This window comes from Leuresthes tenuis, unplaced genomic scaffold (genome assembly GCF_036924035.1).
Source record: "Leuresthes tenuis unplaced genomic scaffold, fLeuTen1.0.hap1 SCAF_2, whole genome shotgun sequence".
NCBI lineage: Eukaryota > Metazoa > Chordata > Actinopteri > Atheriniformes > Atherinopsidae > Leuresthes > Leuresthes tenuis.
This window is the reverse complement of record NW_027325356.1, coordinates 23,345,926-23,356,449: the sequence shown is the minus strand read 5'-3', so window position 1 is coordinate 23,356,449 and position 10,524 is coordinate 23,345,926. Positions and strand designations below refer to the sequence as shown.

At 40.1% G+C, this 10,524-nt stretch overlaps 1 protein-coding gene across 1 annotated transcript in view; it reads left to right on the top strand.

The window, feature by feature from the left end:
* Window positions 1-266: 266 nt before the first annotated feature.
* acsf3 (acyl-CoA synthetase family member 3) overlaps window positions 267-10,524 on the top strand; it is a 36,802-nt gene continuing 26,544 nt past the window's right edge. The window contains exons 1-3 of the mRNA XM_072380724.1: window positions 267-307; window positions 1,398-2,202; window positions 5,779-5,934. Coding sequence (XP_072236825.1) covers window positions 1,492-2,202; window positions 5,779-5,934 — 867 coding nt within the window. The 5' untranslated portion in view covers window positions 267-307; window positions 1,398-1,491. The remainder of the gene's footprint in view (window positions 308-1,397; window positions 2,203-5,778; window positions 5,935-10,524) is intronic.

Below are 10,524 nucleotides of genomic sequence, written 5' to 3'. Positions count from 1 at the left end.
TTTGAGCAGTGAGAGTGGGAATCAAACTGCCAACACTCAGGTTATTGGACGATCCACTTTAACCAAAAGAGAAAGAGATCAAATTACTTTAGACTTAAAGCTATACAGATCATAATTTCAACTTCTATATAGTTTTTAGAATAACGATATCAAAATGACTAAAGGAACTGTACATCTAAAGTCTCCTTCCCGCAGAAGAATTAATTCCGTGCACTTAAAAGGTAGGAACCTTTTATCCAGCTCGTGTTTCCTATCGGTTGATTAATGCCGCTGCACTGTCCTTCACCAAAACCGGCACTTGTTATAGGTAAGGTGAATGTAAAGTACTGAAGGATACAAGGAGAAGTTTAAGAAGATTTTTGTTCAGCTAAACACGAGTGTTACTAAAGAATATTCTTTTTTTTTGTGCGTGTTATGGAAGGAGGTTTTTATTTTTAGGTTTTAACTGTGGTCCGGTCAGTTGTGTTAATGGCGTCAGTTACAGAAATAAAGTCAAATGTTCAATGTGTTGGTTCACATCATCTGCACCGATCTCAGCAGATTTATTGGCAATAAAAAGAGCAGCGATCCTCATCCACAGTCCTGCATCTAATTACAAGCTGTCGGACGTTGTCTGATACCGCTATAAGACGACTTAATAACACAAGGGCTGTGATTGGTTTACAATTATATTCAGCGCTGACGCGACTGTGAAAAAGTACGTCAAAATGTGGTTTTGGAGGTAATTTATTTTTTAAAAGGTCGTTCTCTTTTGTTGAAATGCAAAACTACCTCAAGTGTGGAGTTGAGACTTCAATATGGGATGTTTTATAGATCAAAGTATGAACAACAGATCGATAAAACGAGTGATTAGCTGTGTGAAAGCAGTTGTAAATGTTTTCACACATGTTTTCTATGTTGGAGTGTCTAAACCACATTAGAGGCAGTTTACAGATGCCCCAGAGCCCTGGAATTTCGTAGTTACCTGTATAAAAGGACCTGTATATGAGAACACACAACAGAATCAGTTAAATATATAGTATTTTATATATAAGTTGCATCCCTTTTTCTTAAGAAATGCGAGCAGAGAATTCTTTTGTCCATGTTTGTGTAAGCACACATGGCCAATAAAACTGATTCTGGGCCTGAGTCCCATAATATAATTGTTGATAGCTTGTATTGAGCTACTGTTTTGTTGAATTATGTTAAATTATATTTATCAAAGTATTAAACAAACAATACAATTAAGCCACATATAGTTAGTAGGGGATTAAGGGAGTGTATAGAATGGAGTAACGGTTGGTCAAACTGAGGCTTACATAAGTCAGGAGGCTTTCAGGTTTTTCATTTTGATGACCATCTTTGAATTCTGCTTTATAAAACTAAGCTCAGCTTTGTTTTGCTTTATCTCAACACAGAGATACTATTTGGCATGAGCAGATGGAGGAGACTGAGGTTGGAGCCATCTCGGGATTCTAACACTGGAGGATAATGACCAGCTAAGTGTCAAACATGCTGTCAGGACTTGTTGCCTCTGCCAGCCACTCTCCTAAGTGGACTTTTCCACACTGGAAAGTCATTCTTAACAGAGCATTTTGCCCATCACATGCTGGGCAGTGGCTACTGGCAGCTATGGTTCAAAGAAGAGCTCACAGATGGACTATAACACCATCCTCGAGGATAAACCAGAACCCTGTGTTTACTAGAGCTCCAGAATTTGGAGAAAAACTTGCAATCATAGACTGCAGTGGCAGACACAGCTACAAGCAGCTGTACTGCAGCAGCTTAGGTCTTGCCAGTAGAATCAGTGCAGCTCTTAACTCTGACTTTGGGGGTCTGGATGGAAAACGAGTCTCCTTCCTGTGTGCAAACGATGCTTCCTACACAGTGGCACAATGGGCAGCTTGGATGAGTGGAGGGACCGCAGTACCACTCTATGGAAAACACCCCACTTCTGAACTGGAGTACATTATCTCAGATTCCCAGAGTTCACTGCTGGTAGCATCACATCCCTATGCTGAGACACTGGAGCCACTGGCACAGAAATTGGGACTGCCATGCCTGACCCTGCCCCCTACTTCTAACCTGGAGGCTTTAGATGGGATAGAGAAGAACACTACTATCGCAGACTGGGCTGATCGACCAGCTATGATTATCTACACCAGTGGTACCACGGGGCGACCCAAAGGGGTTCTGCATACCCACGGCAGCATCCAGGCCATGGTAAGTGATCACTTTTAAACTACTGTATAGTTAGATTTGAGATGAGAGAAATTATATTTCTATTTGCTTTTGTCATAGGCTCACAGACCTTTTGTCTGACAGCATTAGATGTTTATAGTGAAAAAAGGTTTCATCTTTGATATACAGTTCTGGCCTTGGATCATTAGTAAAGATATAAAAACAGCTTCATGAATAAATGCAAATCAACCCATTTTCTCAAATCCAAATATTTTGATGAAATGTATAATAAAGTTAATCAACGATAACAACAAGGCTTTTTTATGGTGAAATAAAAGATACAGAAAAGTGCAGAATGCAGCCGGTACACCATCTTCGGTGCAGCTCCAGCAAAATATACAAAATATAAGATTCCCTTGTAATGGCTAAGATGAACTACTGGGTAATAGTTTTATTGCATTAAAAAGGATTTTTATTTCACAATTTTTCACAGTGCCGAAGATAAGAGAACAATCTGAAAGCATCGCTGATGCCATCGTTAAAAAATAACCAAACACTTCCAGGAGTTACAAGGCGATCGTGAAATAAGAGTTTTTTGTCATTTCATAAAGTTAGTTATAAAACTGTGACTCTTCTGAGACGAGCCACTTAAGGAAAAAAAAATAAAAAACACACACAATGAAAGATCTCAAGGTTGAACAATCTTGAGTCGTGAAGCCAACGAGTGCTGTACATTCCACATTGAATCAAGCAGAGATTCTCTGGGTGCAGACCAAGAGAGATACTGCTATTCAAAGAGATGTGTGGGAAAAAAAACCAAACCTGAATAGAAAGCCACAGTGTTGCTGCGATGATATTTTGTGAACGGGGGAAAAAAGTCAGAATCTGTTTAGCAAGGCAAAATTTATCGAGCGAAGTGTGTTAGTTTCAGAAAAGAAGAACTTAAGCAAATGAGATAAGGTTGAAAAATAAAGTCGTTGTCATTGCATTAATAAAGTTGCAAAGGAAACTTTTGGACACGCACTACAAAGGAAACTCAAAAGAGCTTCAATATGTAACTCTGGAAAAATATCAGGAACTACTTGCATAGTTATGAACTGGAAACTTTCCGATTACAAGAAACGTTTAGATTGTCATCCTTTCCAAAGGTTCTGCAGCCAGATATCAGATTTTGTGTCTGCATTTTCATTGCATGAAAGTCTTTTTGTTGCAGCTTACGGATGCAGCAGCTGGTTGTCTCGTTTCTGGTTCTATCTCCTTTATTTTCCCCTCACTGTCCCTCTTTCGTTCGTTCCCCCTTTTAATTAAAATTCAAATGGAAAAAGAAAAAAGATTTTTTTTTTAAATTTGCGATGTGCCTCAGTGCTGCTCAGTCTTTCTGCTGGATGTGTTCAGTGAGGGCCGTTATTGTGTATTGTCTGTCCAAATATAGACAGAATATGTGCATGCCTCTGAATTAAATGCATGTTACCGTGCCTGCACATTTTTGACACCCTTATCAGCATCATTAATTTCTATTTACCATCGCAGACCCGCTTGAAGATTTTTCTGAATATTTTCAAGTGAAATTGACCTACATGTCCAACAGCGTGGAAAATGAAATCACTTTGAAATGAAGCACAGCTTTAATTTTCTCTAAATGGACCAGAGAACTGAGTGATTTTAGGCATCTATGATTTAGTGAGTGAAAAAAAAAAATGAGCATCAGATTGTCAGAGCTCTTGTAAACTGCTGCTGTCAAGTCGATTTAAATGAAGATGTATCAGTTTTAGTGTTGGTATTGTGGGTGTCAGGATCCCTGATGGCAATGCTGTAACGTTTCCAAGTGGACAGCAAAAACATGCATACCGATTACCCAACTTCTTTACTGAGACGCTGTGGCCACGTTATTGTGCATGGTGTTGCTTAGATATGGAAACATCATCAAAATGGCAACTGAGGCAGTGAAAGTAATGCCTGACCACTCCACCCTGACTGGGATACAAGTAGTTCATGCTGTGATTTCAAATACAGACTCTCAGAAACAAAAGCATGAGTTCTGATCTCTGCGTGCTTCTGTGTTGCCACACTTCGATGTGTGTTAGATTTTTGTTCTGTATCTTTGCGCAAATGGAGGGCAAGAACACACCCACCATGTAATTCAATACAACTCTAATGTACAAATCTCATAGCTTTTCTCACACAGCCCTGAATTGAACGCGATCGATAATCCTCTATATTCCTACATAATGTCACATTCACAGCTATAACTAGAAGTTTTGGCAGCTCAGTTCCTCAGTTTCCCGGCAAATGTATCAGCAGTGGCAAACGCGAGGGTCCGGCGCTTTCCAGGCACCCGGTCATCAACGAATCAAATGTTGTCAACTAGATTAAGCTTAACTGAGAAATTAGAAAAATGTTGGGCGTTTTAACTCTTCTGAAACTTGTGATTTTTAGCCATACAAATAAAACTGACTTTACTTGCCTCGCCTAGAATAAATTAACTTTCAAGTTCCCTATTCCTGAAATTGAGGTATTGATTTTCATATGAAACACACCCCTAATCCACCATGTACAATTCAGGACTTGAACAGCACGAGCCCACTTGTAATTTGGTATTGATTAATAACTGTTGTTATCAAGCCATAGAGCAGCAACACTCCAGTGAAGCCCTTGAAAACACACTGCTGTCAAACTGTTTTTGATGATGTAACTTGTTTTAGAGCGCCTTCTATTTCGCTTTCTTCTGTTACGATTGAAATTTGATGTTGAAGTGCACAGATTTAAGACCTCTTTTAAGGCATCGACAATTTATTTTTTAAAACGCAATGGAGGAATTTTTCAAATTTAGCATTCTGTGAACACTAGATTACACAGTGAATAATAGGCGGAGCAGTCCAGACTCTGCAGAAAATGTTTGATATGTATGTTTGTCAGCTTGTGTAATACATAGCAGCGCCACAATCCATGGTTATAAATGAGATAACATGTCCCGAGACTGTTGTTTTATGTTGGGCATCGTTTGTGTGATGTTCACAGAGCATGAGTTTATATATGTGTATATGTGTGTGTGAACCATAACCATGTTTTGTAAGTGCTAAGCTATGTGTTTTGTAATACGTTGATTTTAACTATGTACATTAATTCCAACCCCACGGTAGAAAAGTCAAAGAGTTGAAAGTAGAAAGGTACAATGACTGATGAAGACATTTAGCAAAACGATCTCTTGCACAAAACCTTGTGGAGTTGCCTCTCCTTCCATCCCCTCCTTATTCAGTACAAGTTCTTCTGTTTAAGTGTTTTTGTCAAATATTAGCAAGACATGGAAAGTGGGCGTCATCCCACAGGAGCATGTTAGGAGACGTAGGATGATGATACGCTGACAATGAATGTCAACACAGTGACAAATCGAAAGTTAAGTTACATCTGTGTTGGAAACAGTTATGAAAACGTTGTAATTTGAGCTTTCATTGAGAAATGCAAAGTCTTGTGCTGTGGGCCGATGTGGCTGTGTTCCCTCTCTCATGGGAGCGGGTTGAGAGCAAATGTGTGCAGACGTGGGTAGAAGTGATTAGTTCAAATACATTATTACACGCTGACCTGTTCCTTCCCCCTGTTCTATCCGTCCTTTCCTTTTAGGTCCAGTGTTTGGTTTCAGAGTGGGCGTGGTCCAAGGATGATGTCATTCTCCATACCTTGCCGCTCCACCATGTGCATGGCATCGTTAACAAGCTGCTGTGCCCGCTCTCGGTGGGCGCCACCTGCGTCATGCTTCCTGAATTCCAGCCTCATAAGGTCTGAAATTCAGTCTGCCTCCTTCTTTTGCTTTTTCTCTCAGTCCACTCTTTTATTAACATCCCTAAACCAAAGAGGCTCTTTGCAGCAGGATGGCTCCAAAGGCAGCTAAGCTGACAAAGAGAATAAGAAGTATTTCAGACTCGGAGGTCTTGTATAGACAAGGTGCTGCTGGGTTGAAAAAGACCCTCAGCTGTTTGCACATCAATCCCTTTTTCTCTGTAACTCTCAGCTTTTCCTCCAGCTCTTTTCCTCTTCCTCTCTTCTACTCACTTCATCTCCTCTTTCTCTCGTCCTCTATCAGCCTCTCCTTCCCCCTTCAAGACTGTCAAACTAAGTGTTTGGGGCTCAGTGATGAATTGCCCTGTGTGGCTTTGTATCTGACCAGTGCCGACTCACGGCAGGGGCTTAAGCAGCAGATCAATCGATGAGCTGACATTGAAGGATGATAGTGGTTGTTTGGCCCTGGAAAAGGGCGGGAGTGGGGGCCATGGGGCTCTAGTTATGTGTAGGTGTGGCTTCAAAAGAGTGTAGATGCCCCTTTTGCAGTGTATGTGTTTTTCTTTAGAAGTCAGGAGCTCAGTGAAGGTAGACACAAAAGCAGAGGTCCTTAAAGGACAGATGAGTCTGCCAACATGGGTATTGTTACACAATTATAGATATCTGTTTTCTACTGCTATCCCTAACCTTGTGTACCAAACAACTAAGCCCATTCTCTCAAATAAAAAAAGCCTTTATTCTCCTTCTGAAGTTACAGTACATTGATGAAGTGATCGATAGTCTGTCTTTTCTATCCCATAAGATCTCTGAAGGGTAGTCTATGCAGCAGAGGCCGCCATTGATTTTTGCCTGATTTTGCCTGGAGATAGTAACAAAAATTTTCACTATAGGAGTTGTTATCCAGTAAATCACAGAACAGTCTATCAGTGTACTGCTGTACACTGACGGTATACGATTCTCTACAAATGTTTAGAAAAAGCTGGTCAGACTTAATCAACTTGAATCTCGACTGACTAGTTAATCACAGCAACTGCTCAAATTTGATACAACATTCTTCGCTGATATATTTCTTAACAGGCAGAGATGAGATGTCAGTTTAATGTATTCTGGGAAGCAAAGGCATTTGATTAAAGTTGCAGGGTGTAACAACAGTAAAGATCGATGAGAAAAACATGCTTCTTGAGTATATAATCATTTTGCAAATTCAGTTGTTTTTCTTACCCTAAAATTAACATTGGATATGTGTTTGTGCTTTGAGTCCTTCCAGATGGGAAATACCTATATAAAAGGCACGTAAAAGAAAAGCATTGTTCAGAAGGTGAGAAAAAATGTAGAAGATAGAGGGATGAGTTAATGTAGATGGAGTTTGTAACTAGATGGATTGTGGATGGCATTTGAGATGGTTGCTGTGTCCACTTTGACAGCACGATGTTTGGAATTGTTACACACTGTTAGTCCAAGCAGCCTCGATAAAGGATTGATGTTGACTCTGCTTGGAAGCACTCAACTGCCTGTTTATATTTCACAAATATTTCATAGACCAGTTCTTGAAGTTGAATTGTTGATGGAACATTTGGGTATGTGACGTAATGACAGTATTTTCAGTAAGTTTGGTTTTTTTCTGCTGATGCGCATTGCGTGCAAATCTTTTAGCAGCTACTCAGGGAATTTTAGCAGAGAATTGGTCATCTCCTTACTTAGCCTCTTGTGTCTACTACCTCCTTAGGCAAGACCCCCTTACGCTACCTGCCTACCTGGCATAAGTGTAAGTCGCCTTTGATAAAAGCGTCTGCTCAATGCATAAAAATAAACATAAGTCTAACTTTTTTTAAAACCATTTGCTTTGGTGTTGGATTTAATTTCTACCCAACCCACTGTGCAATAACTTTTTAAACTGAATCAAATCAGAGCATGTGAAGGATTATTGCAGCTTTCCAAGGAATGAGGAAAAGGAACTTCAAGTGAACTTTTCAGTTTTCACTTGGAGTCCCATGGTGATTGCAGGGCTGAGCACTTCATGAAGTTGTTTAGGATGCAGGCTATTGCTCTGGGCTCTCACCACATCTTGTCCCCTAGGTGGAGAACAGCTCTTTGACAGACATAAATTGCCTTCCTCTCCCCTCCAGAGTGAACTTGGTGGAAGCGCTCCACTGCACTTGATAGACACCACCCAGAGTGGTCAGGGCACAGTTAGTTAATAATGCTTCTGTCTTATTTTGTATTCTTACAGGTGATCTCGAGATGCCAGACAGTTTTGAGATATGTCATGGTGGGATCCGAGTAGACTGTTAGCACATCTTCATCATCTTACTTTTATTGTTCTATTTATTTCAGTTTTGTTTGTTTACGAGAGGCAGAGGAAGTTCGAGGAAGACAGTTTAGTTGATAATAAATTAGGTTATTCAAGGATGAGGCCAAGCGAAGGAGAAATGGAAGGATGAGTTTAGAAATTGCAGTTACATTGAGAAAGGATGCTTTCTTTCTAAAGGTGGGAGTGATGATGGGAGAAACAGCATTTTTCTGTGTGCGAGTATGTACCAGGGTGTGTGTGTGTGTGTGTGTGCAGGCGAGAGACTGCAGAGGCAGCGAAGCAAGAAATTGCAAAATGGAGAGAGAAGGTAAGTGAATGTGAGATGGGGAGAGATGAAAGGGAGGGGAAAGATGAAGGACAGATACGGGGTCAGAGATGAGAGTAGAAAACGCAAGAGAAGGTGTTTGGGGGAAAAAGGTAGACTGAACAAAGTAGACGGGAAGATAAGTCGACTGAAAGGGGAGACGACAGAGGAGAAGGATTTTGTCATCGCTGGAGGGGGACAGGTCTTAGAGAAGCAGTCATTCACCTTCACTTAATTCACGCTGTCCTGCCATCATCTACTGCTGTGCACCCAGACCATGTGTGTCCCTGTGTCTGTTTGAGAAATGATGTGCAGTGGGTGGGGCGGGTTGTGCCAAATGGTTTTGTCCTTGAACAAGTGAGTTTATGTGATATTCAAAAGGCATTTTATATGTGCGTGTACTTCACAAGCATGTTTACTTTCCTTGCTCAGTGTGATAATCTGAGTTTTGTGGCTATCTCTAAAATAACTGATGTCAGGCGTGGAAACGAATATAGATAGAAAATCCAAAGGGTGTGTGCCCTCTGTGGGAAAGTGATTAATTTATTTCATTTGATCATGTCGCAGTGTGGCACGCAAACCTCATACAAAGAACAAACAGCGCAGTTCTTGGTTTGAAACAATGATACCAATCCATTGTTTTGAAACTGCACTTAAGTGGCAGACAAATGTACAGTACTGTGAAAAGTCTGGAGTCCATCCCTCTTTCCTTTATTTATTTATTTATTTATTTATTTATTTATTTATTTATTTATATATATATATATATTCCTAGGAACATAGGAGCAGCAATTTATTGAAATGCGCAAACATAAACAGAAATAAAGTACATAAAGCAAAATAAAATTGTACAATTCTAACCAGCTGGAAAGTCAATGTTTGTTATGACCTTCTTCATTCTTCAACTCAGTCTGAACCCGATAAGACAAGCTTTTTTGTAATTTCTTTAAGTAGTCTTCAGGGGTAGCTCTCCAGGCTGCTTCAAGGACATTTCAAAGCTCTACTTTGGATGTCGGCTGCCTTTTGTTCGGTTCTCTGTTAAGATGATCCCACACTGCTTCAATAATGTTGAGGTCCGGGCTCTGGGAGGATTCATCCCTCCATAAGACCTGTTGCCACTGATTTTCAGTCCAGTTCTTGTGCCATTTGGCACACCTCAGCCTTTTCTCCCTCAATGGCTTCTTGACAGTCATCCTTCAACGGAGACCATTTCTGATGAGGCTTCAGTGAACAGGAGCCGGATCAGCTGAAGGTCCAGATGCATCTCTCAGGTCCTTGTGTCAAGTCTTTGCTGGATTTGAACTATTTCTTAAGAGCATCACATTCGGGCACTGTTTATTTGCTGTGGGTAGTCGTTTTAGGCATGATATATCTTAATTTCTTTTAAGTAAATACTGCACACCATGTCAACCTGCTGTGTGATAAGCTTACATGCTTTTCAAGAAATAAAAATTCTCAAGATGTCAGTTAATTAAAAAAAAAAGTGAAACTCAATTTAAATTGGTCGTTTAATCCAAAGAACTTTTTTCAATTAAACCATAGAGTACACAACAATGATCTGTCAGGTCTACTAAATTCACATAGTTAATCATAATACAGCACCGTGTTACATGTTTCAATTCAATCACCCAATGTGTGGCAGGACTTTAACAATAACCTAAAAAAAACCCACCCACCCCAGGTTTGAAATACATCATAAAGATAATGATGGTTGATGTACGCTGTGACCAAATGGCTTTGCTTTTAATAGGCATATTTTACAGTTATCGACTGGGCCCGACGTCATTCTGCAGCCATTCATGTAAAATAATATGCTGCATAGTTTTTTTCCATCCCTTTGGCCTATTTATCTTGTTGACATAAATAATCCTCATTGCATTAAAATACATTTGTGATAATAGCCATGTTTGATGCACTAAATTTGAGGAAATTAGCAGCTCCTTCTGTGACACCGTTACAGTTCTGCCCTACAGCA